Here is a 27,184-nt window from a genome sequence, read left to right as displayed (position 1 = left end):
ATTAAACTTCATTTGTTTACTTTACAACATCGATCAACGTCATCATTTGGAAATGTTCTGGAAATAACCTTTCATCAAGCGTCAAATTTGTTTAATTGCCGAAGAATTTTTTTTGTTTCATTTTCAAAAATATAATACATTTACGTAATATTTTTGTGTGTGTTTTTTTTTTAATTTGGTCATTATACTGCAGAAGCGAATGTGAATAAACACTGTATCAGCAATTTCGTTTCAGTGAAAGCTGAATTTGTATTTCAAATGGTTTGAAGTTGGTACAGCGCCTCATTGCGGCGACTAGTTGAAACACGTAACCAAATATTGTCGTCGAACTGTCACTTGCATCGAAACTTCAGTCGACATAAAATAAGAACAACACACGAAAAAAGTCAAAATCAAAAATGTCCGCATGTTAAATAAAATAAATAATACGAAGTTCTTCATTTCATTTCCAATGTTTTAGTTCATTCATAAATTTGTACACTTAAAATCATAATGTAAATTCAAGTGTTTAAGAAGTTTGTTATAGTTTAATATAGTTGATTTGAAATTCGAATAAAATTAGCTGCAGTAATTTTAAGAAGGAAAAAAGTTTGAATGAGATTTGATGCGACACGGCGAGCAGTGGAATTTTTGTTATTTTATTCTTCTATAAATGTGCATAGATAAAGTTGGCCAAACAACAACAATCAACACATTCTGTATAAATTGTAGAGAGCATTTGTTTTGTGACGTGAACACATTTTTGCTCCAAAACAGTATAAATCCTTTTGTACGAAAAAAAAACTGTGTTTCTTTAAGTGGTAAGAAAATTTGGATATTTTTAAACACACATATTATTTGCAAATTTTCTTGCGTCAATGTTACGGTATTATGTTTTTTTTTGCTTGTGTTGAACAAATTTTCAAGTTCTATTCATAAATAAGACCAATAGTTTTCTATAGATTATGAAGCAAATACTCAAATCCTTCATTCCAACTTGATAAATCGGTTAAATGAGCTCAACGAAAGAAGAAAGACCAAATAGCCGAAGCGTTTGCATTGTTATGGGTTCATTGGTTTTGGACAATGAACTTTTCGCCTAAATTGTATTTTTTTTTTTCGCTTGCATTTAATTGCATTACATTGCAATAAACATCAATAAGCAAGTGGTTTCGAACAAAAATACTGAACAAAACGATAGTTTTGTTAGTTTTTCCTTGTTTTCTTAAGGCCAATCTTCGTTGTGTATTGTGTGTAAAAATCGTAACATAAAAAAGTCGGTTTTGAGCTGTTAATAAAAAAAAAACACGAGAAATAAAATTAAATGTGCATATAAATTGGTCGAAAACAGATGTTCCATCACAGTTGCAATCAAAAAAGGCGAAGAAAAGTCGACGTAAATAAAATCGAAGAACAAACGCGTCCGTTCGTACTCCAATTCATTGTGTAGTGTGTATCGAATAATTTTCTCGTTATGTCCTCGATATATGTGTGTCAGTGAGCGCTCGTGAGTCTAGCGGTATTTTAGCACATAGTATTTCAAATGTGCGTATGCGTCTTTCTCTCTCCCTCTCTCTCTCGCTTTTGGTGTGTGACTGTGTCTCTCCTATGCCTGTGACGTACAAATGTTGCTTTCAACAAAAACTACCATTGATACGTGTGCAATGCATACTTTGTTACCCGTACATACTAACCGACCGAGAAGCATTCGAGATATTCGTGTCTTTGGATGCGTTTCTATGTATTGATTTTAGAATCTAAAAAGAAATACATTCTTTGTGTTTAATGCCGTGTGTTTTTTTTCAACCCAGCGTCATATGTATAATGCAGCGATTTTTCTCGACTGCATACAATGAATCCTATTCCTAGAGTGACGTGCATGTTGCGCCATGCATTCATCAAAGTTGCAGTTCTCTTTTTTCATCTCTTTGTGTGTTGTTTTCTTGTTGCAATGCTGTTGGGTCAATGATCGTCTGCATCTGCATCTCATTGTTTTCCATCGTATTTTTGTCGTTCCCGTCACAAAGATTCATTTCTTTTGTTATTTATTGCATTTCCCGTCATACGTCATCAACCATTTTTACCGACTATGTTTATATGCAAAAAAAATTGATTTTCTACTTAAGTCGTTCACAACATTTCACGCTTGAACTTATGCGTTTTAAGTTGTTTAATGTATGCTACACACACACACACACACACACACACACACACACGAGTACACCGAATTAAAAAAAAACAGTAGAACCACCAAGCTATCCAATCCCAATACGATTCTTGAAAATATAAAAAAAAGAGTTAAAGTATTCAATTTTTGCACAACCAGTTGCATCTCTGTGCATTAATACAGTTTTGCATATTCAGAATGGGAGACACACCAAATAGTGTGTTGAAGTTGATGCAAACAACTTTAATGCTATTGGCCTGCTAAATGGGAAATGCATTTGAATAAAATGCACGCAAATAAACATGACACCAAATTGAATGCACATATTCTCTTTTGCTTTTCGACGCGACTTCTTTTTCTCCGGGTTTGTTTTGGTCGTAGAATCATTGTTTACATTAGTGCATTGACATATCTAGAGCGCATAAGGATTGCATTGTTCACATTAAACCATGTTTACCTGCACGTTGAATCTTTCACAATAACACGCTTTTCTTCTTCTTCTTCTTTGCCATCGGTCAATGAATCAATGCCATTTCTGTTATTATTTATGCATTTTACGTGCTGTTGTATTTTAACTAATGGTAATTTTTTGTTATATGTAAATTTTATTCGATTTAGAATCATTCCTGTGGATAAAATAACAAAACAAAAACGATGATGCGTCCCCCACATATGCCACCGCAAACTGCCACTCATCATATGTCGAATATGTCACAACATCAGCAGTCTCACATGAATATGGCAACGGGACAGCAACCACACAATCATATGATGCACAATCATCAAAATTACCACCAGAACAGGTAAAGCATTCGAAACGATTTACAAACAACATATTCAAATAATTAACATTTAAAATGATTATGCTGCTAATAATACTGTACGAAAAAAAACGGAAATTTCATGGTGTAAATTATTCGAATTGAAATGTTGAATGGACCATTGACATAAAAACATCATTAAATAATGAACACCAACCAAACAAAAAATCATTCAGACAATATATAACATTGATATTGTTGGTATTTATTACAATAACACATTTGGATTTCAATAAACAATGATTTATGTGAGTTTTACACATGGTTTTACAAGTGATTAAAGTAGTTTGGATCATCAAGCTCGATCGTTCCAAAAATGAATATTTACGCATCACCCTTGACTATTTCCCCCCACCAAATGGCCAAGCACAAGCAAAATAACTTCATTAAATTACAACAATATAAAGAGTAACTGACATGTAGACGTTTAAAAAACGTGATCAGATCGATTAAATGCCAAGATAAAAAAGACTTTAATTGAGATAGCACCTTCTTTTGGACCATTTTCATGTGTATATCGCGCACAAAATGTTTCTACACATATAAATGTGTTTTTTTTTTGTTTCATTCACTTTATGTGTTACATTCTCATCATCCGTTCGCCAGGCTCTTTTTCCGTTCTCTGTCCGATGAACGAGTTTTTGTTAGCCAAAACTAACTCTTTCTAATGCATGGCCCTGCGAACGACCTGGGCCGGTCATGGCAAGAAAAATACACGAAGAGCAACAACGACAATAAAAACACAACAATAACCAAAATGACAATAATGGAATATGCCATCCATTTAAAGTGAAAAAATCCTCTTTAAATAGACAAAATTACATGTGATATCTTTGCTGAACAATGGTCGATCATTTTACATTGACAAAACACATACAGACATCAATTTGGATACTGAGTGCATGCCATCTCTCGCGTACAGCTAAATAGAGAAAAGATAGGACACGAAAAAAAAAATTTCAACGAAATACCTGAAATCGAAGAACAGCCAAAAGTAAAAGGCTTCATCCGTACGGCCATATACTGATTGTCGAGAAAACAGATAAATAAATAGTGTGCACGTAAGAGAGAAAGAAATTGTGAAAATGGTATTGAAATGATTCGCGGGTAAAAGTGTAAGGCGAACGGATAATGAAAATTTTTGCATAATAAAAAGGCAAAAATAAAAATAATAGTAATAATAATGGAAAAATTACCCGCAACAAAAAAATATGAAAAATTACCTTGATTTCGGTAACATACACACAAACACACACGCAGCATCCATCTCTCATTTGAAGTCTACCGCATTATATAGTGATCAAGAAATTCACCCTACTCGCTATTGTGAAACAGTGAGATATTAAGCATTCAACGGCGCATTGTGCGAGCAAACGCATTGAAAGCTATTTGTTTTTCAATTTTTTTTTGTCAACACTTTTAGCCATACACATCTTATCAACACTTTTTAATTGAATGATTGTGTAAGCAAAACAATGCGTGATGGAAAAAGTATTATATTGGCCAATTAATCAGAACTGCTTACTTTGGGCCAAATGATATGGTCAAGCCTCATGCCTTTAAATGATAAATATAATATTCACTTCAGATTGTAGCATTTTAAACGAAGTTTCTATAAAATGGCATTGGCCATCGTTTACGGGAATGAAGAAATGCGTGAATTTAGAAAGTACTTGGATCGACAAATGAAAACATCGAAAAATATTTAAATGCCATTCAAACAAAAGAAAATGTGTACTTTTCGCCCTTTTACCGGTAGCCTCGACCATCTGATGATGACGATGATGTTGTTGTGCTTATTGTTGTTGTCGTTGATGATGATGATGATCGAGCCAAAGAAAAAGATGAGCAAACCATTCGGCGGCAGAAAGACATACGAGTATCAATAAAATAGCAACAACATTTAAAAAAAATTATTGACGCGAACAGAAGGACCATGGTTTAAGCGCAAAAGTCTAAATGCGAATGACAATTCGCGCACAAGGGTTTGACCGTCGAAAAGAATGAAACAATTGTCCATTTGCGCATGTACCAACCAGGTCTTGAGCGCGATCAAGCGCGCACAAAAAAACACACACACACACACGCACACGCACTCATCGGAACCGAGAGTTAGATTTAGTTGGTTCGCGAAACCATTTTAGATTGTGATTGTGGTTGTGATTACGGCTTTTATATGCGTATCTATATCTATATATAGAACTTCTGGCCGGACTAAGGTAATTGCGCTCATGTGTGCAGAGTTGAGGTGAATCGACCATTTTTTCATCGCTTATATTATTTTGTTATGTGTGAAGAAGGGTTGTCTCTTCTTTTTGTCTATTTATGATATTCTTTCTTTTGTGTTGACTATTGTTTTGTCTGCTTTTTATTGTTGTTATGCCGCGTTGAATGAATGCAACAAGAGCTGGCTTCCTTTTATTTTTATTGCGATTGACCATAATATTTTCATCGTTCAATTTATTTGGTTTGGTTCAAAGGAAATAAAATGAACATCATAAATAACCAACAGCGTTGCATATAAATAACCATATATTCGCAAAGAATTGCACAAGCAAAACTCACTGTAGAAAAAAAAACAACAACCTCAGCTCCTCTATAGTTTTTTTTCGCGTTGTTCATCTTCGATTGAATAGAATAAACGAAAAATGAATAAAGTAAACGTCAAGGCGCAAAGAGTAATACAGAATCACCAAACAGCAATCGAGCAAAAAGAGAAGAAAATAAAAGAAAACACACACGTTTAAGAATGTGCACAAAAAGCATACACACTTAGCATCTCTTTTCGGATTTTCTCAATGTGCAACACAAAACATTTCCATTGTCCAAAATACGCACAGAGTGCGAAATGAAGAAGATCTGCGTGCATAAGTAACGATTAACTGCCGAATCAAAAGTCTCTCTCTCTCTCTCTCTCTCTCTCTCGTGCACGTTCTTTCTTCTAACTATAACGATTTATAGATGACGATCGGCTGCGCGGTGAATTTCGTAATTATTTGGCGAAAACTTCGTTTGACGCCTTGCATTTCCCTATTCACTTTGTTCCATGGCTTTTGTTCCAGGTGTCGAACGACAATGAGAAGACTTGCAGATCACACCGGAAAACTGCAATTTACTTTATGAGAATGAGAATCGAATTTCGTTTCACATAGTTGGACCGAGCAACGACATTGGATGAAAAAAGAAACGAGATTGAATGATGGTCTGGTCACATTAGCTTATATGCATTTATTGATGTTAAGATCATTGAAAATGTTGAATGATTCGTTTCAAATATTTGGTCGATGAGACGATTTTTTTTCGATTTTTTGGTTTGCAAATCCATCAAATTGAATAATGGCGAATTACGAATGTACGGCCAAGTGTTTGAAATGAATTTTTGATGGTTTTTGTTTTGTTTTGTTTTGCTTTCATTCGATTTAAATGACATGCACATTTCAAACATGTGAAGTCGCATTTAATTATTTTGCCATTCGGATCGAACGTAAAATGTATGCTGTGTGTCTATTAAGTTGCTAAATCAACGAATACAATCCCACTAAATAAAACATTCCATAAAGGATTATGTCCACTATTCATAATGTCTATGGTTCCATTGTTCACACATGCAAAAGAAGACACAAAACAAGAAAACTCATGCACATATACACCGAAATAGCCGTGCATCGTGTATGAACATGCACACACAGAGATCATTCGTATTTTCCTCACTTCTTTTCTTGAATTGAGCTACCGTTTTCATTCCATTCTTTCATCTCTCGCAAACTCATCTCATTTCATTTCATTTCGGTGTGTGATATTTTGTGCATACTCTTAACGCAAAACACTCAAAAAGTTCGCTTGCAATTTCGTTAATTTTCGATTTTTTTTTTAAATTAAACGTGGCAATTTTTATTTGTGCTCGATTAATCGAAGTGTTCTCGTCAAAAGAAAACCGCAAAGCAGCTCAATTCGATGGTGTCTTTAACAGGAATATCATTTAATTTACGGATACGTCAATGATCACTCGCAAAAAAAGTCCACATCCAAAAATAATCCCAAGTTCATCTCGCGGATTAGTTTCGGATCGATTAGTTAAGCCAAACAATTTATCGCGCCGTCATAAGATCATCCAATTTAGTCAAAATATTGTGAATATTAAAGACAATCAAAAGGTGTGTTTAGTTTCATTTTGTAATTCACATATAAATGATTCAAAATTGAATGAGAAAGGCCAGAGAAACTCAAATATTTTATAAAATAGTTATTCATGGATTTTGCATACTGTAGCAACACTTTTGCAAAATCAAATCCAAAGTGTGCAAATGAATAAAGCATTCTGGTCTCAATTTCAACAAACAATTTCATAAATATTAGAAAAATGAATTGAAACTTAGTGGTCGTGTGTGTGTGTGTTGTTGTTGTTGTACAAATACGTATTTAGGAATATTTATGACAAAAATTTGTACATAACAAAAATCTAATTTAAAATCATAAGTCGCACCATATCGCATCGTTTTTAAATGTGTTTTTCAAGAATAATTTCTCTATCTAGTGTTCATATTAAATCCATATGTTGGTTGCTAACGAATGACAAAATTGGATCGTTTTTGTTTTTTGGGAAGTAGAAAATAAAGGAATGTATAATACAGTGAAGAAAGACACAGACAGTCTTTGATAAAAAAAATGAGTTGAGTTGATCAGAGGCGCATCAATGTGAAAAAATGAAAAAAAATATGGTTTTGTGACCACATTAATCAAATGTTAATGTCACATTTAATTGAATTCGAAATAATAAAGAGCAGTGCTCTTAGAACCGAATAATATTCAAAGAGATAATCCGAATAAAATCATTGATTTTGGCGTTTTTCTGGCATTTAGATCGGGCAATCATCATTCGCATCAACGTTCGTACGGACAAAATCGTCCGAATTTTCATAACGGAAACCATAATATGCATAGCAATCACGGGCCAAATAACGTTGCAAATATTTCAACAACTGTGTCTCAACCGCAACAGCAACAGCAACAAACAAATATCAACAATAAACTAGACACAAATATTAACGTTCAACCTCAACAATCAAATTCACAATCGAGATACAAGACAATGGAATCCACAAATTTATCATCCAATCAACAACCGCACGCAACCCAAAAATCATCGATTCAAATGACATCGAATGGTGAAAATGCCCTCAATATGGACATTATGGAGTTGAATCATGGATGTGTCGATGATCAGGGTGCCGTGAATGTCATCGCCACATCGAATACGTCAAGCAAAACAAAGTCTCCAATGTGTTTAATCAATGAATTGGTTCGAACCAATCAGGTAAGTTGAATGCAAAGCATCAAAACAGTAATGTGTGAGATTCATGGGGGTGTGAATTGTGAAAAGACCCCTTCTTTTGGCTGTGCACTTTTTTTCACATAAAATGTTGACATTTTCACTTTTATGTAGTGTAAAATTGAAAATTTCGAATGCCAAAAGGGTGCTTTTGCTCGCTCATTACTGCATCCAATAAAATGATTTTGATCGTATTTTTTTTGATAATTTTGTGCGTGTGCATTGGTAAAGTTAAAGCATCAATACCGTATAACCGATGAGAGAGGACCATCACATGATAAATTGTATACAGTTGTATTGGAATTGGGCGACGAACGATACACTGCACAAAGCAAGACAGTTAAAGGTGCACAGCAATCAGCAGCCACAGCCGCTCTTGAAAAAACAAACTATAAACAAGCAAGTCGACCCCGTGGCTTTCTTATTCGATATCAACAAAAATACGGTAATTAAATTAATTGAGTGAATGATTTGTACAGAATTTGATTCGATGAATTTTGTTCGAAATTTAGGTCCTGGCAATACAGTCACACCGACCGTTCAATTGAACGCTTTGGCCATGAAACGAGGCATTCCAACAAACTATTCATATACTTATCCAAAGTCATATAATGAACAAACACCAAATTTGATGCGAAACACTCGAATGACTAAAGGGACGAAATCGCGGTTTTACGATCGATTCTATAATAATCGACCTTTGCGATTTGTTCATCATACAACCGAAGATGATCCGTATCGAGCAACTGTTGTAATTGGAGATAAGCAATTTTCCGGCACTGGTCTCACGCTGCAATCGGCAAAACATGACGCTGCATCAAAGTAAGTTTGAAATCCATATTCAGTAAGATTACTTGGTAATTTACATGGTTTGTTTTTAAATAAATAGAGCTTTGATTGAACTACAAGATGAACCATCTAAAGACTCACAATCGACAGTTTCAAATGATTTTGAAGCGTCTGGCAAAGTAGTACATATTAATGGAGATGTAACAAGTGAAAATGCCGTCGATCGTAGCAAATCAGCAATATCAGTAGTACAGGAAATTGCACAGAAACGTGATCTTCCCATACGTTTTGTTGTGGAAAGTGAAACGGGACCGGCTCACATGAAACATTTTGTCATTAAGTGCTCGGTGGGCGAAATGGAGGTATGTTTTCAATATTACAATATAAGTTAACAGAGAATAGAAAACGCAAGTAATGTCGTCACAAAATTAAAATATGTACAAATAGCAACTGTTAATATGATAATACTACGGCGGTAGCGTTTTCTATTCTGTGCAAGTTGTGCATGTAAATGTTATACGTTATCAATTTTCTTTAATCTAGACAACTGGCAATGGCAATTCAAAGAAGGTGGCCAAAAAACATGCAGCCGAAATTATGCTCAATGAATTAAAGAAATTACCACCACTTCGTAGTGCTAGTGAAATGCAAGGAAGTCGTCGTAAAAACTTTGCAGGCAAACGAATTGCATCTGCAAATAGTCGTCAACAAGTGCAACAAACAAATGCTCGACGAAAAGGTAGCCAACAAGTCAAAGAAGTCAATAATACGAGCACATCGGCCACTGAAACCACAACCAATGACAATGAACGAGTTAATAATGCAGTTCAAACGTTACTTCATATACAACAAACCACACAACAGCCCGAACCACTGTTCAATGTGGTCGAAGAGCGTGGAGCAAATCGTCGTAAACAATTTGTTGTGGAAATCAGTTACGCTGGCTTAACGGCTCGCGGTACTAGTAGTAATAAAAAATTAGCAAAACGTGAAGCCGCCAAAAATATGCTCATCCAATTGGGATACAATGAATTTGATAATTCTGATGTAATAACTAGCCAAAATGCAAACAGTCAAAATGCAAGCAGAAAAGTGACATTCTCCGAGGCAAGAGTGCACAGCGAAAATATTATTGGACAATCGGTTGGTGGTGCAGCTGGCCGACAACTAGTTCCAGGTATTTTATTAATGAAAAGTCCCGAAAATAATCGAAGTAAGTAACGCCGATATACATTTTTCATTTTATTTTTATAATATTTATGTGACAATAAATGAAACAAACATTTATATTGCAGAAGCCAAAAATTCAACTCAACCAGGAATTAATTACACAACAACAGCAACAATTGCCAAAGAATTACTCGATGCAGGAACGTCACCAACAGCTGAGGCTATCATTAATCAAAATTCACCGATCAAGAAGAAACCCACCGAAGATACAAAATCAACAATTGAAATATCACCATCAAAAATCGAACCGAACAATAATAATATTGAAGAAACAAAAACCAATTCATCACATGGCGGTATCCGTGCCACCGATCAATTACTCTACTTGGCCGATTTACTCAAATTTGAGGTAGAGCCGAAGGCATTTTTTTTATCGTATTCATTTTGAATTTCACACGTTTCGGCATGAGTGTACGGAATATTTGTACGATTACAATTAATCTAAAAAATACAAAAATGTTTCAGGTTCAATTTGACGATTTTCCACGGGGTAATCATAAGGATTATTTAACGCTTGCATCACTGAACACAGATCCGCCGCAAATGTTCCATGGTTCGGGCAGCAGTTTGGAGGTATCGAAAAATAATGCAGCATTGGCGGCATTAAAGGCGCTCAGTGAACTTGGTTTGGATAATGTAAACCGGCCACGAGATCAACAACCAAAATCAATACTGAGCAATGGAAAATCGAACTAAATTCAGACATTTACACCTCAATTATCCCTTAATTTGATTTATTGAGGCCATACATCTAATCAGGGATTGTTCTCCTGCGGGGGAGGAACGGCGAGGAGGATAACCGTTCGTCCTCCTCAGAGGAACAATCCCTGCATCTAATTTAATTAATTCGCAAGAAAAAGAAAAGAGTGAAACAACCAAAAGTTGTCATTCATTTGATATATTTTGAAAGACTTTAAAGCATAGGAAAACCTTAGTAAATTCAAAACAATTGTGCTCACTAGTTAAATTTTATATTACTTTCGATTTCCGTGCTTTCAATCAACATCAACAATAGAACAACCCCACCATATAAATAGTTTTTTTTTCTGTTCTACATATTTTTTTTTCGCAAGTCGAAATTTAGTTTATATATCTTGTTTTCGCCCTTAAATAGATCAGAAAATGTTAACTAAAATGTTTGGATCAATTGTCGTTAATTTGTATTTAAATCACAGCGTAAAAATTGTATTTATTATGTTCTCGTTAGTTAAAACCAAAGTAGTATTTTCGAAATAATTTATTATAATTTTTGCTTTTGCACATCAAAAATGATGATTAAAAAAAACACAATTCAGCACACAATACACACTTCAGTTGATAAGATAAATCTGAATTATTATAATTTATATAAATGCATATTAAAAGAAATACTTGAAAGGTTGTTGTTACCTTGTTACTAATTGACGAAGAAAATGAAACAAACAACAACAAAAAAATGAAATGAAAACAAGAACATGTTGATGACGAAAGCCAATTAGAGACATTTGAACATTTGGCAAAATTTACAACTGATAAATGGACGAAGATAAGAATTTTGTGTCGACAATTGAATAACAAAATATTTATCTTTGGACTATTTTCAGTGTATATACACTTGTAGAAAGCGATGTTTATTGTTTACAAATCAAGTAAATTTATGCAACATTTCACTCCCAAAAGATGAGTTTGATATAAACATAACATACGTTTGAGAGTGGCACGTCATGCATGGCACCAAAACTCTCTCTCAAATGTATTGTGTATGTGTGTATTGTCGATGAACAGAAAAATGATCGCTTTCTGTTGTCGCTCGAATACGAAAAATGTAATGAAACATGAAGAATGTTGTGTCTTCATTCAAGTCATAGAATGTTGGAAACCAAATGAATGAATTCAAAAATGAAGAACTGTTTTAAATCGATGTTTTCAATCTCAACAATAAACATTCAAACTTGCCAAATCCCGTGGGCGACGCAACGCGTTGGTGTTGAGATAAAAACAATCAAGAAAAAACAATACCAGTCCGACGAGAAAAAAAAGAGCGGTGCAGACAAACATTGTCACTGGAAAATGTTCATTTTGGAATATAGAAAAAAACGGCAAAACAAAAATGCAAATGAATTAATTTCTTTTATTAAACATGCGGCATATTTTTAAAAAAAGAAGCAGCAATTATGCATATAATCTTAACATCGTCTGATCAAATAAGCAAAACTGCATCAGACTTATCATTTGAAATCGTTTTTTCACCATTCATCACACACGTGATGGTAGAAAAAATCGATTGCAAATGCAATGGCTCAGAGGAATTTCAATGTCGAATAAGTTATTTTCAACACATTTGAAAGATTAGATAATGATTGACTTAACATTTTTATCCGCTTTTAATTATTAAAAAAAGGAGCATATTTTTCTATCCACAAAATTTTCCTTGTAAAGACGAGTCTCCAAGACAAATGCATTTAATCTTTCAAAAATTGAAAATAATTTATTCATTCCTCTTTATACTTATAGTATATACTATATAGTATATAAAACAAAAAAAAAATTACTAAAAATTTAAGTACATAAATGTTTTACTAGATACACAAACATACCAATTTCTCTATGTACTGACCCAAATAGAAAGGAAACAAAGCAACAACAAAAAAAGTCAACTACCAAAATACCACCATCATACGTGCAAAAAGAAAAATAACAATCTCCAAAGAAATTTAAATTAAATAATATACTTAATCAAGCGCCATTGTTCGTTAATACTTCTAACGAGTGAATTCTCGCTGAAATTGTTCACTTTCACCTGTTTCCAATTCTTATTCGACGTTCTGAATTTTTCCGGTGGAAAATTCCACAATGTTAAACTGTTGAAATACGAATTTTGAAAATGGACACGATTTTTATTAGAAAGTAACGTCATTGATTCACAGAAGTGTGAGAGAGGCATTAAAATATGGTACTCACATTGTTATGTAATCCCCCCCCAAAAAATGGCTAATTCAGTATCCATTCAAGTGCATAGGGATTTGGATCAAATATTTATCTACTTTAATGTTCTAGACTTGATTTTTATGTGTGCGTGAATATTTTTCATTAAGTCAACATATGTGGGGCAGAGGAATTTCAAACTGAACGAAAAAAAAAAAACAAAATGAAATTTCTGAAAAAACAAAAATTAACAAAAAGAAAACCGATTCAAAAATCAAGTGCATCAATGAAATAAGAAACGCATTGAATTTTGATCGATTGGAATAATGAAATTTGAATGGTAAAACTGCATCCATAATACATCCATTGAATTTCGGAATTTTCATTTCGACGAATTAAATTGCCAAAAGTCAATAAGTTTTAAATTCCTCTGCCACTGCTGATAGACTTTAAGTTTTGAAATCAATCAGTAGGAGTAATATTATAATCGTATTGCATTCACATTTACTTGAGATGAAAGAAGTGTGAAAATTATAAACAAAAATAACAACAACAAAAAAAAAATGCTTGAAAAAGAGAGAAGAGAAGCGCGCCAATCACCGAGAATTGAACGGGACAGATTTTATGTGTATGTGTGTGGAGTATCTCTTATTCAAATCATCAATACGCCCAGCAATCAATTCACAAATGCATGAAACGCGCTTTTACACGAAAACGGAATTTTCATGAATGGTTTCTAAATCAATATTTAAATTTGTTGTCACTGTTATGCATTTGTGAATTGGTTCGCTTATTTATTCTTTTTTTTCGGCTTGATTTTGAACGTTTTGAAATGAAAAGAAATGAAAAATTCAAAATCCAAGTGAAAATAAAGAGAAAATCCCCACTCAACTAAATATAAGATTATCGAGTGTATTTCAAAGAAATTCTATTTGAATAGATAATGTCAACTATCCAGGCAAATACAATCAACATGGATCCAATGCGAACCAAATAAAAAAAAACAACAACAACAGAATACACGTTATAGATCGCGTGAAATACAAATAATAGACAAATCATTAATTCACTGAGTGAGGTAAATTATACCATTTGCAAAAATACAAAGACAAAACCAAAAAAATATTCATAATAATTTGTTGTGAAATGAAAATCCTAAATCCAAAGAGATAAACAAATTAATATCGGCACTTGGGAGAGAAAGAGCTAGAGTCGTTTGTGTGCATATCATTCATTTAAGCATTGGGATTGTTCAATGATTCGTGCGGCATCATTTGAGCCGAGCTTGGTTTTACATCATTTTCTGCAATTTTCAATTCGAAATCAATGCACTCGCATCAATGCGAATCAATTGAACACCTTGTCTTTGCTCACGTTTAACTCACTTTAAATGAAAATAAATGCATACAATGAAAAAAATACAAAAAAAAAGAAGAAAAATAACGCAAAATTCTACCAAATGAAATTCTAATCTACATTTTAAGCATATTCAAATCACCAAACAGATTTTTATTAAGATGAGATGGAATAAAATATGCAAGACACCGGCAATATGTATGACGGCAACCAAAATGAAAATACAAAATAATGAAGAAAGAAAGGAAATTCATTGAAATCAATAATAAGAAAACGATCTCAGTTTTTTGCATTCTGAAGCCCTATCTAAGTGTTCGCAAATTTAATTTCAATAATGGAATTTCATTTTATATTCTCTTCTTTGCAATCAGAAAACAAGAAAACAAATTTTTTTTTAAAGAAATAAACAGTTTGACACCGGACCATAATTCTTTTGCTCCACACTTACCAAAGTAGTTATATGTATTTATGAAAAACAAGAAATAAAATTGAATGAAAATAAAATGAATAAAAATGTTGTCAAAAAAAAAACCATTAACAATTGTCTTATGTGATTTATATTTGAATTTTTAACACATTAATACTTAACGAAAGCAAAAAAGACATTTTGAATCAATAGAAATTCATTTTGAACGTATTGATCTATTATAGTTAAATCTATTAACACCGTTCGATTGTTATTAAGGAACATTTGTAAATTTTATTGCTGCACGATGAAACTATACTATGTTTAAATTTGTGAATTTTTCAAATTCATTGAATTTAACGTTTTTCGCTTTGCTTCAAATATTCATCAGCCGTGGTGAACCATAATTCGTCGAGTTCATTTTTGGGCTTTTCCCAAATCATCGATAGCATCTTCCAGCCATTATCCTGAGTTGATAATAAATAATCATTTTCTGGATCAAGTGTGTGTGTATAGGCGCCCAATACAAGACTTTGGCACAGTCGAGCCGCAACGCAAATCTGTTTAAATTCAATTGAAATTAGAAAAACTTTTGTACATTTTCACGTCATTATTCATACCTTTAGAACGTTACGTTCATTGGTTGGAATTGGTCGTAATTCTTGATAGCCAGCAATAACAAAGCCAGCCGTTTCAAGTTCACACGATTGTAATAACATATAAGCAATTGTAATTGCCAGTTCAAATACATAGAACGAATAGCAAGTGTCGCCAAAATCAATGATTCCAGTTACACGAAACTCGTCCGCATCTGGTGATGTTTTTGTTACGACGATATTGTGTTCATTACAATCACCGTGAATAACACCTTTTGCAAAGTCGGCTGAATGCGACAAAATTTGTTCATTGAACTCCTTCAATATCTCCTCTACTAAGGCTTGCTTTTTTGTGTCGTTCAGAGCGTAGATAAATTTTGACAATTGCGGCACCGAATCAAGCATCCACAATGATTTGTGATTATCATAGGCATCGTGCTGGAATCGCTTCAAGGCCGAATCAATTTTGGCCACAAATTCACCAACTTGATAAAATAGATGCTTCGTTTTAAGCACATTATTGAATATCCGGCCAGGAATGTATTCTAACAATCGCACCAAATGCGTAGATTCACCAATTTTCTCAATTGAATTATACTTTCCGAAAATATTCATCACGGGTTTTGGGCATTCGATACCTTGTTGACGCAAAAATAATATCAATTGCGTTTGACCATCAAAAAATGTTGTCTTCTTTGTATCCAACGAATTGATAATTTTCAAGACGTAACCATGCGGCCATGCATTTGGTATGATGGGATTCTTGATATTCCTGCATTTTTGGTGGAATTTTTCGTTTTAGTTTCATTAAGATCGATAGTTCAAAGATTGGATGTGGAAATCGAAAACAAAATTTTAATGGAAAAATATCCGAGCTACATTTTCCCCTCAACTTCTCCGATTTGTAACAAGATCATGTGCTTTTGAGGAAGACATAACTTTCAATTTTCTTCATTTTTTTTTAATTCAATTTTGATAACGAGAAAAACATAAACAAATATTTATCTATAGGTTTTGGTTGTTAATTTTTGTTGTAAATTAATTTTGAAATTTTTTTCGATTTTCCACATTTTCCATTAATATGAAAATTTTTAAAGGCGCGTCAATTTTTTATTAACATTCTACGTTGGGAAATTTGCTGGAAAGACAAACGCAAATTTGCATAATAATTTCGCATAACATTGCCATTTCAGAATCGAAAACTAAAGAAAAAAAATCGAAAACTAAAACAACTCGAATACAAGATAACCTTTTGACTTAGAAGTTACAGATAACCTTTTGACTTAGAAACAAATTTAAGACATATTTATAAAATTTGAAGAGAAATTCAGTTAAATTAACGTTGTCTTAACACACAAAGAACAACCCGATTGTTATATAGAAGTAACGTAAAAATGGGGGGGGGGGGGGGAATGTTGCTCGGGTATTATATGTATAGAAAAACTACTCACGTATCAACATGAATGAGAAAATTTTTATCATCATATGACACTAATTCTGATATGTCTCGCGTTGAAATGCCATAAAGACGTTCGGCCAAGCGAACAGCTTCTTCTTCACTGACTTGTGGACGAATTTTTGAGCCCGGCTTTAGAATTCCTTGTTCGGAATCGGTTATTTCACGATTTGGATCAACATTATACTTGACATCAGTTGTCAACGATGCAAAAGCGGTTAATTCAACTCCTGAGTTATTTTGTTCCATTTTTTTCTTAAAATCGTGACTCTTTTGCGAACTGATTGTAATTTTGGATTTTTATTCAAATAAAATCGATGAATATTCACAATAGACAAAAAAAGAAACGTTTTAAACTTTAAATCGAATGTGCAGCACCAAAATACTTTTTTAAAAAAATAATGCTTTTCTCCGTTTGGTTTTCGTGCGATACAGATCTTCAACTGAAAATGAAATGAAAAACAAATGTGTGTACAAACAACAAAATTCGATTGTTCTCAAGTATGTTAAGGCAATAGCGCACAAGAGTGTAATGAAGCAAGAACACCGTGAACACGACACAATGAAATAAACAAACACAACCGTTGAGTTTGCCGTATTAACTGTTTATCAAATTAACTTTTATTGCTTTATTTCTGGGCATAGTTAAGTCATAGGGTGATAAACAATGTTTTGAATCATGTAATGACGAAAAGAGTGAAAAACAAAACAGTTGTATTGTTTGTCAATTTTATCATGTAGCAAAGAAAAAAAACAAAGTCCATGGCATCGCCGTTCGACACGTTTTCAATTAACGAGAAAATTAAAACAATCTTTACGATAATATTATACTATAATGTTCAGTCACAACACAACAACACATCGTGTAGCTAGTGAAGCTTATGTTTCCGAAATGAAGTTTTCATTTTGAACAATCGTGTGTGACCCTGTGAAATTTCGTTGAAGATGAGTGATAAAAAGACAGTGTATAATCAAAAGTAAAGGTCTTAAGCGACATAAATGCTGGAAGAAATGTTTACTTGAGATCTTTTAACTGATAAAGCCCAAGCAAACAGACACTTATCAATCAATCATCATTGTGATCAACGCATGCACGCTGCTATTCATAGAAAATATCTTACAAAAATGTATGTGATACTAATCTTGAGTAACTTGTGTGTAAACAAAAACTGGTGACAATTGCAAATACATCCATGTTCCGTTCAACTTTAATTGAATTAATATTCATTTTGATCACACTTTTTGTGCAAATTGTATATTTTATACGTTCAATTTTTTTCATTCATAAAATGTAAGTATTTGCTGTAGTGCTTCGTGTATTAACTAAATTGCTAATGATGAAAAAGATCGAAAAAGATAGATTCTTATGTAAATATCACAAGACGAATATAAACTGAAAAAAGAGATACGCTTTATCGCGCTTTATCAAGTGCAATTGTTTTTTTTCTTCAATTTCTGACATTTTTTTCTTTCGCGATTCTTCTAAGTCTGTACTCGAAATTCTGCAGTCATATTTCAATGAATTCGGACGACTCATGTGACTATCAAATTTATGGGCCTTAAATTGTATTATCCTAAAAAAATCAGATTCATATGAATGAAGTCAGTAAAGGGTGTTTTTTTCGTCTGATAGATATTAAACTTAAAATAAATCACAAACCAGTTTTAATTTAATCATGAAATCGACTTTATTTGGTTGATATGATAATGGCAATTTTGTTTTAAAGATAATTTTGGGTAACGGTCTCCACAGCTACGTTTTACACAGGCCAGTAATTTAACCAAAAGTGAGCTTCGTCGAAAAAGATGATTTTTCGGTATATTTCCGTATCATTTTGGAGCTTCTGTAGGGCCCAACCGACGAATGTGCGGCGCGTTGGATGGTTATGCCACATCAGTTCTTGTACCAACTGGACTTTATACTCGTAGGCCTTCAGACCAAGATCTTTTCGTAAAATTCCGGACAAAGACCAACTTGTTGTGCACGGCATCGAATTGATAAATTACGGTTCTTTTTATCAATTCGACGGAAATGTTCTGATATACAATTTGTGCTCCGAACCTATTGGGCCAATGTATACAAAAGTATATATTTTTTGTGAGCACAAATATAGCACTAAATCCCTGTGCAAAAATTTCCCCAAAAAAATCCCGTTTAAAAAAATTACCCATACAAAATTTTCATTTTTGCGTAAAATAGATTTTTGACGAATTTGTGCCAGCTCAGGATGAAAGTATGGACTGTAAAAATCATACATTCGGTGAGCACAAATTCCGTGGAGTAAACAAATGTATTTTGTTCACGATTCTATTCACGTTTAGAAAAAGTCAGCATACAAAATTTCCATTTTTTCGAAAAATTGATTTTTGTCGAATTTGTGCCAGCTCAGAACGAAAGTAAGGACTGTAAAAATGATACATTCGATGAGCACAAATTCCGTGGAGTAAATAAATGTGGTTTGTTCACGTTTCCATTCACGTTCAGAGGTAGTCACCGTACAAAAAGTTCATTTTTGACAAAAGGTCGATTTTTGCTGAATTTGTGCCAGCTCGGGTTGATAGTGAGAATTGTAAAAATGATATATTTTGTGAGCACAAATTCCGAGGAGTAAATAAATGTGGTTTGCGCACAACTTTATGCACGTTTAAAAGTAGTTGTCATACAAAAAGTTCATTTTTGACAAAAATCGATTTTTGATGAATTTGTGCCAGTTTGGGTTAATGGCACAAATTCTGAAAATGGTATATTCGGTCAGCACAAATTCCGAGGAATATAGAACTGTGCTTTGTTCACGATTTCATGCATATTTAGAGAAGGTCGCCATACAAAATTTTCATTTTTGACAAAAAGTTGAGTTCAACTGAATTTGTGCCAGCTCAGGTTCATAGCAAGAACTTTAAAATTGGTATATTTGGTAAGCACACATTCCAAACTATCAAAACGTAAACTCAGAAATAAAAAGTAAAGGGGTGGGGGGCCGACGTCACGCAGGTAATTATTTATATTAAAAATAATTTATTTATATTTATTTATTATTATACATTTTTGGTTCGTTAGTGATCTCTTTCGTTCGTCGAAAATGTGAGATGTGATGCCACTTCGGCCAATCACGCAATGCAGACGATAAGTGCTGCCATTCTGATCAATCTCACTGACGAGCACATCTTTTGCGCGTCATCTCTACATCGTTCCATTCAGGAAAATTACTTTTAATGAGTAATACATATTTTCGTGTGGATATTGATTACTGACGCTTGTCGCCGCCTGATTACATTCAACCGATCGAACACAGAAACTCAGAGAGATCAAACAGAAAATTTCCGATCAAAGTTTGAAGAAGAAATGAATTTCAAGTCATTTCATTCATATGTGCCACTTTTACGGCCAGCGGTTTGTTTTATCTCGCTAGCATAAGAAATTGTCACACTAGCTATAAATGACTAATTATTGGAAAACAAACAATGGAAAACGACTGCATTCAAGCCAGAAACTTCGATAGATAACTGAATTTTCAAAGTGTTTTTTTTTTTTTGGAGAATAATTTATGATATTTTTTACAAAAAATTTGCTTTCAAACAATCTTCTTAATAATTTGGTGACATTTATATTGGTTTAAAATAAAAGAAAATCGTTTCGCTTCCAAGGAATTTATTGATGTGTCTTAAGAACAAAAAAAAAAATATGCGTTCGAAAATGATCAGTGTCCAGTTCTTATTTCAAAAAAGTTGAATTCAAAATTTGAATTTTAAACGCGTCAAAAATAGATTTTGTTGAGCGAGTGCCATCTGTGTGTTCAAATAGTTATTCAGCCTCTGTTTCTGTTTTTGTTGTCTATAAGCTTCTGCAGTGGAATTCATCTTATCAAGTGCGCAAGAAGCGCTTCAGTAAAAAAATAAACTATACAACTGATAAATCAGTGTAGGAACACTGTAGTTCACATACTGACACAACCGGTTGAGTGCCGTCGTTCTGTTTAGTTTCTTGCTTGTGTTTCGGATTTTGATTCTATTTTCATAATTGAAATGATATTTGTTATTGGAATTTCTGGTTTAACTGGTGCAGGTAAATTAATAAAGTAAATTATTTGATTCAATTTTTATAATTTTGGAATTTCTGGTTGTTATTGGGATAATAACTGGTGCAGGAAAAACGACCGTAGCCACAAGATTACATCAATATTTAAGTGATCCAAAAAATGCAGATGTATTTGACGGTGTTCACATCAACAAAGTGTTGTTAATTCATCAAGATAAATATTTTTACGCTCGCGATAGTCCACACCACAAATGGATACCCGAAATTAATTTTATCAATCGTGAAGTATTATCGGCTCTTGATATGGATAAATTTGCGGCCGATGTGTGTACAACGGTTCAAAACTTAAAAGTCGCTGACGAATTTAACGACATTTCAACAATAAGTGAATCCATCAAAGAGGAAAGAAAGCAAATCAACATTCTGATAATCGAAGGTTTTCTTATTTTCAATGATGAACGAATTAATCAACATTGTCAATTGCGTATTCATTTATATCTGTCGTATAATGTTGGCCTCGAGCGTCGATTAAAACGAAATTTTAAACACATCAATCCAAAACCAGAATGGTATTACGAACATTATATTTGGCCCATGTACCATCGATATCTCAACGAAGTGCCCAACAAAAATAATTTGATTTGTTTGAATGGTGAATTATCTTTTGACGAAGTTTTTTCTCAAACCTATGATTCGTTTGCCGAATTTCTTAGGAAATAACATCATTTTCTCTTCAACCATTTAAAGTAAGGATAAGAACAAATTGTAAAATTCTCTGTGTAAAATTCTTAATATGGTGTTTGTTGTATCTCAAATGTCAGGTAGAATGTTTCCTATTTCCATTGTATGTAAAAGATAAACAATAAGTTGCCGTCGAACATTTTTTTTACCTGCACAAGAAAACATCACTACATTTGCTTATGTATTCCCTATTAAAAAAAATTTATTTTCATATATTATGCTATTTCCATATGAAACTATCATATTCAAATAAATATACCATTTTAATAAAGTTGATGTTTCTCATTTAATATCTTTTCGAATTGATCAAAATGGTTTTTAAATTGAAACAATGTTCGTTCTGGTGATAGGCGGTACATTTTTTTTTCAAACATTCAATTGTATTCAATAAACATACATCTGTCATTGGTGGTGACAGCTGGTTTGACAGTTTAAGTCGTCGAGCCACACGAGGACAGAAAAATGTTGTGAACGAAAACAAAATTCGCTATAAGATTTTATATTTTAATCATCAGAATCTCTTGTACATTTTAGCGATTCTTTTTCTAAATGTAAATTTAACAAGAAAAAAGCGAGATTAGTGCATTCCAATTGAAATTAGGTCGTACTGTAAAGAAAAAGAAAAAAAATAGAAGGAAATATAGAGATAAATTGAGTTGTTGTGTTGATGTAAATAAATTGCGATATATTTGAAAATGAATTGATTTTGTGAGTGACATGTTAGCAATATATTCGGCTAATCAAGAGCAACGAAGTCAACGACAACGTCGATGATAACGACGACAATAAATCGCATTGGAGCAAACATTGAGCATAGAGCGAATTTATTTGTTTTGTAGCATAATCAAACGCAGATTAGATTTGAAATACCACATCAATACAGTTGGAGGCAAGCATTTTCATCAATTATTTTCATATGGCAACATATTCAACGATTGGCAGTACCATTCTAACATTTGCTCTAACAGCATTCCTATACTACTTCTTTTGGGTGGCCGTACTGCCTTTTATGAGGATTGAAAGAGGTATTAACTATGAAATTTGAATGAAAAAATGAGACAAAAGAAATGTGTAACTGACTAAAGAAACAGCGTTAAACACGCGCGGACACACACACACACAATCGAACAAATTCTTATCGTTTGAATTTAAATGCCAAATGGCATGAAATATGTAAATAATGAATGACTTGAAATGTGGTTCATGTCCTTCACTTGTTTGCGCTTGTTTTACATATTTCGTTCCTTTTTGCTTGACGCAAGTCAATAAACATACAGCACTACTGATAATCGTGCATTAGTTTCCTCTCAAATGTTTATTACATACTCATATTAAAAAGAAAACGTGATGTTATATAATTTGTTGCCATCAAAATTGACCGAGTCATATGTAAAAAAAATTGTTTCTTTTATTTTTTCATTCAATTGCAAATAGATCGTAAACAAAATGTGTTAAAATTACTAATGTACAATAAAAAATAAAATGCTTACGTATTTCAGATAACTGGATTTACTCGCTATTCCCACCGATACAATATGCGTTCATAGTGCCGGCAATATTTGGATTTTGCTTTTTTTCAGTTGTTTACGTATTTTCAGTGTACCACACGGGACGTTTTATCACATTCATATGACCATCTTGGCCCCTAAATTCGCTTCAATCAACACATCGACCCATTGAACAGTAATGTACAAATTGAAAGGCAATCAGTTGTACAGTTGAGGTGCGGCAAACAAGTGGAACAAAATACTACAACAAATCCGTTTAAATTATAATGTCGTGGTTAATAATTGGAATTTCGGGCGTCACATGTGGAGGAAAAACCACACTATCACAATCGCTTTATCGCTATTTTAAAGATCCAGCCAATGGTCATTGTCTAAGTGATAGTGTTCAAATTGGCGCAGTGAAAATTATGAATCAAGATAATTATTTTTATGCAGATGATGATCCGCATCATGAATGGATCGAACAATTGTCGCACATAAATTATGATGTGATGGGAGCGCTTAATATGCAAAAAATGTGCAATGATTTATACACGGAGCTGGGAAAACGATTCGTTTTTTATTCGAAAACGAAATCGATTGCAATCGTTAACATAATGATTATTGAAGGTTTTTTAATATTTAATCATGGCATTCTAAATCGATTGTGTCAATTAAAATTTCACATACATTTACCATATGAAAAATGCTATGAACGACGTGTTAAACGAACATATGTGCCTCCCGATGTACGTGGATATTTTGAATTGTGCGTATGGCCAATGTACGAACAACACTTTAATGAAATCAAAAGCAAAGACGATTTTATGCTTTTAAATGGTGAAACTAGCAAAGATAAAATTTTCCAGCACGTTTTACACTGTATAAAAAATGTAATTTAGCTATTTAATTCTAAATGAAATGAAAGTATAGTGATTTTTATAGGTCCTTTTTTTATACCAAGAAAATGAATAATAAATTTGAATAAAATGCATTCTGACACCTTCTTTCTATAAAACATATTGTTTTCAATGAAAAATTAGAATATATTTAATATGGTACGGAAATTGTGACTTTTTGTAAACGAGAGAAATTGATTTTTGATGAGAAATCAGCATTCATTTTTTGTGGCTGAAACCAAAAATGGCAAATTTCATTTTATTTCATAAGTTTTCTCAATTTTAGATTTATTCTCAATAAGTTTTGCTGACAAATAATGGTTCGATTTGACTCGAACCAGATTGGGCTGTGCAATAAACTCATTTGCATATTATGTAAATTGTGTTCTCTTTATTTCACTTTGTGCGTTACATTTATTTATTTGTCTAACACAAGATTCATCATCGGTGATAATAAGTTACTAAAATTAAAATTTAAATTTTAAATTGATACTGATTTAAGGCTTAACATCTACGGACGTTGATAATGTGCGCGACTACTGTGGTGTCTTTCTAAATTTAATGATTTTTGATGTGTGGTTCAAATTTGTTCCCTTGTTGTCGTTGTCATGATTATTGTTTTTTTTTTTCGTTTTTATCGCTGTTGTTTTTAAATATATACGCTTTAATATAAGAAATATATGAGTATCTAAAACGGTCAATAAACGGTACATTTATACGTCATTATAGGTCAATAGTCTATGAAATATTATTTGTATCAAATAAATTTTGCTTGTACCTGAATCCTATCTAGTTCATATTTATTATTTTGAGCGTATTTGTTTAGTGTGTTTGAATTTTGTTGTGATTTCAAGAGGTAAGCACATTTATTGTGCTTTCTTTCCCAAATCAACTTTGTCATTGACAACATCGATATGTTCAACAACCTGAACTGCTTCTTCGCCAACGCGTGTTCCACCCACAACGATTGGTACTTCTGGAGCTGCGGCTGATGGTGCGGTAGTTGGTCGAAGATTTGCTGGAATAATGTTGTTGGTAAATTGTGTGATGGCTTGTTGTATATTTTGTAAAATGTTTGGTGATGCTGTGGTGCTGGCTGGTTCCGCCGATTGGATGACAGCAGCAGCAGTGGATGGAGCTTGTTCGGCAGTATTGAGAGTAGCGTCTTCGGATGATGTTGCATCTGATTGTGGCCGATTTGCGAATGGATCTGAGAAAATAAATCATTATAATTATCTTCTCGATCAAAATTATTTTCAAAATGATTCCGTTTGAACAAATAAAAACGTTTCATTTTTTTAAAAAAAAATTTGAATATTCATATAAAATACTCACTATTTGGGAAGAGATTGGTTAGAGTAGTTTGAAAGTTTGATCCAGCATTTTGAAAGTTTGTTGCAATTGAATTAATTGCGTTTGTTATTTGATCAAGTGGGCCTTGACTTTGTTTCAGCACTGATGGTTCAGTTGATTGTGGTTGTTCGGCTTTCTCTACTTTAGCTGGCTCTTCTGGCTTGGCTTTTTCTTCTTTAGCTGGCTCTTCTGATTTAGCTGGCTCTTCTGATTTAGCTGGCTCTTCAAGTTTTGCTGGCTCTTCTGGTTTTGCTGGCTCTGGATCAGCTGAACGTACCGATTCTTTTTCAACAACTTTTTCAACTTCAACAGCAGGCAATACAACACTTTCATCTTTAACGACAGCCACTGATTCTGATGATTTTACCGCAACATCAACACTTTGAACGACAGGTTCAACATTTGGCACTGATTTAACAACAGCTGCAGCAACAACTTGTTCGTCTTTTTTCTCTGGAATTGGCTCTTCAATTTTCACGCTTTCGGCGGCGACTTCTTGATTTTGCTTTTCAATTGCTTCAACGGCAGCATTTTTTACGGTTTCAGCAACGGTTGTAACTTTTTCGGATTTTCCACCACCGGGTTGAATAACTTCCAAAGCATCGAAACGAAGTACTGGATTTTGTTTTGCACGACCTTCATCACTTACAAATTCGGCAACCACTTTCTCGCCAACGCCATCAGCAACGACATTATTTTCAACAGTTTCAACGACTGGCAACATACTTTCAACAATTGGAATATTTTTAACCATTTCTGCAACATTTTCTGGTTCGGCCACCATGGCTACAATTTCTTCAACAATTGGTTCATCTTTTTTATACTCAGAGACCATTTCTTTGACTTCCATTTCAATTGAAGGTACTACTACTTCACGCCCGAAACGATAATATGAAGCTGAATGAACCGCACTGATTGCGATCAATAAATAAAGAGCGCACAAAGTATTGCGTGTCATATTGAATTTGGTTAAAATGAAATTTCAAAAAATAAAAAAAAAATAAAACAGATTTACAAAAAAACGTTTAACCGAAAAATGAAATGTTCACAAAATATTCGAATCCGCTTTCGTTCGTTAGGCGTCCAATATCGAGCTCAGTTTTCGCCTAGCACAACGTCGAACTTGATTCTCTAAACACAATATTCAAACTGATTTGATTTCGACCAGAATACGTCCTCTTTATATTGTCGCCACTTATGAGCCAATGACCCGTTAGTTCTTTTTGTTTAGTTTGGTAAATAATGTACGCAGGGCCGTCGTCTGTGTATCGATGGACGCGTGCGCGTGAACGCGCTCTTTCGCGCAACCGTGCTGCCCATTTCATTTTACATTATGTCTATATGTGCGCGCAATGCAAAGTGTGTGCATGCACAAGCACGTGTGAGTGATGAAGAGACAATGTTTAAAGCCAATAATGACATGTTACCAATGGCAGAATCGACATACTAAGAAGCGATGGCCCAAAAGAAACATAGAAATAAATAACTCTTCACGAAATATATGAATATCATCATAAAAGACGACGAAGAGAGAAAGAAAGAAAGGAAGAAGAAAATAAAATCCGGAGCAACAGCAGCCGCCGCACCGATGGTATTCAGCGAAATTGTGATTTGCAGATCACGAACAAACAAAAC

The 27,184-nt window shown here is 33.5% G+C and overlaps 5 protein-coding genes across 7 annotated transcripts; 3 read left to right on the top strand and 2 right to left on the bottom strand.

The window, feature by feature from the left end:
- The first annotated feature begins 396 nt into the window (after positions 1-396).
- LOC116350727 (double-stranded RNA-binding protein Staufen homolog 2) lies at positions 397-14,339 on the top strand. 2 transcript variants are annotated; one of them, XM_031782639.1, is made up of 9 exons: positions 397-800; positions 2,765-2,949; positions 7,828-8,281; positions 8,528-8,741; positions 8,809-9,118; positions 9,186-9,447; positions 9,629-10,298; positions 10,381-10,664; positions 10,781-14,339. In XM_031782639.1, the coding sequence occupies exons 2-9, from the start codon at positions 2,801-2,803 to the stop codon at positions 11,009-11,011; spliced, it is 2,574 nt and encodes an 857-aa protein (XP_031638499.1). In that variant the 5' UTR covers positions 397-800; positions 2,765-2,800; the 3' UTR covers positions 11,012-14,339. The 2 variants fall into 2 exon arrangements, with proteins under 2 accessions (XP_031638499.1, XP_031638508.1); XM_031782648.1 differs by lacking the exon at positions 397-800 and adding an exon at positions 1,401-1,524.
- Positions 14,340-15,116: 777 nt separating this feature from the next.
- On the bottom strand, positions 15,117-17,644 carry LOC116350719 (hydroxylysine kinase-like). Its single transcript, XM_031782627.1, has 3 exons — positions 17,029-17,644; positions 15,602-16,349; positions 15,117-15,541 (listed from the first exon to the last, which is right to left on the bottom strand). Exons 1-3 carry the CDS (start codon positions 17,280-17,282, stop codon positions 15,338-15,340), a joined length of 1,206 nt encoding a protein of 401 aa, XP_031638487.1. The 5' UTR covers positions 17,283-17,644; the 3' UTR covers positions 15,117-15,337.
- Positions 17,645-20,931: 3,287 nt separating this feature from the next.
- Positions 20,932-22,116, top strand: LOC116342332 (nicotinamide riboside kinase 1-like). Its single transcript, XM_031769890.1, has 2 exons — positions 20,932-21,096; positions 21,179-22,116. The coding sequence occupies exons 1-2, from the start codon at positions 21,057-21,059 to the stop codon at positions 21,787-21,789; spliced, it is 651 nt and encodes a 216-aa protein (XP_031625750.1). The 5' UTR covers positions 20,932-21,056; the 3' UTR covers positions 21,790-22,116.
- A 1,324-nt stretch (positions 22,117-23,440) lies between these two features.
- LOC116342338 (nicotinamide riboside kinase 1-like) lies at positions 23,441-24,576 on the top strand. The gene has a single exon (XM_031769903.1). The coding sequence runs from the start codon at positions 23,585-23,587 to the stop codon at positions 24,197-24,199; it is 615 nt and encodes a 204-aa protein (XP_031625763.1). The 5' UTR covers positions 23,441-23,584; the 3' UTR covers positions 24,200-24,576.
- LOC116342321 (RNA polymerase II degradation factor 1-like) lies at positions 24,566-26,687 on the bottom strand. Of its 2 annotated transcripts, XR_004201242.1 has the most exons (3): positions 25,532-26,687; positions 24,975-25,406; positions 24,566-24,884 (listed from the first exon to the last, which is right to left on the bottom strand). XR_004201242.1 is itself a non-coding variant. In XM_031769874.1 (2 exons), exons 1-2 carry the CDS (start codon positions 26,505-26,507, stop codon positions 25,063-25,065), a joined length of 1,320 nt encoding a protein of 439 aa, XP_031625734.1. In that variant the 5' UTR covers positions 26,508-26,687; the 3' UTR covers positions 24,566-25,062. The 2 variants fall into 2 exon arrangements, 1 of the variants encoding a protein (XP_031625734.1); XM_031769874.1 differs by having other exon boundaries at positions 24,566-25,406.
- Between the last annotated feature and the right edge of the window lie 497 nt (positions 26,688-27,184).

The sequence above is a fragment of the Contarinia nasturtii genome, unplaced genomic scaffold, assembly GCF_009176525.2.
Source record: "Contarinia nasturtii isolate CC-2019 unplaced genomic scaffold, AAFC_CNas_1.1 Cnas_scaffold_129, whole genome shotgun sequence".
Classification (NCBI taxonomy): domain Eukaryota; kingdom Metazoa; phylum Arthropoda; class Insecta; order Diptera; family Cecidomyiidae; genus Contarinia; species Contarinia nasturtii.
The sequence above is the reverse complement of the archived record's forward strand: the minus strand, read 5'-3'. Positions and strand labels throughout refer to the sequence as shown.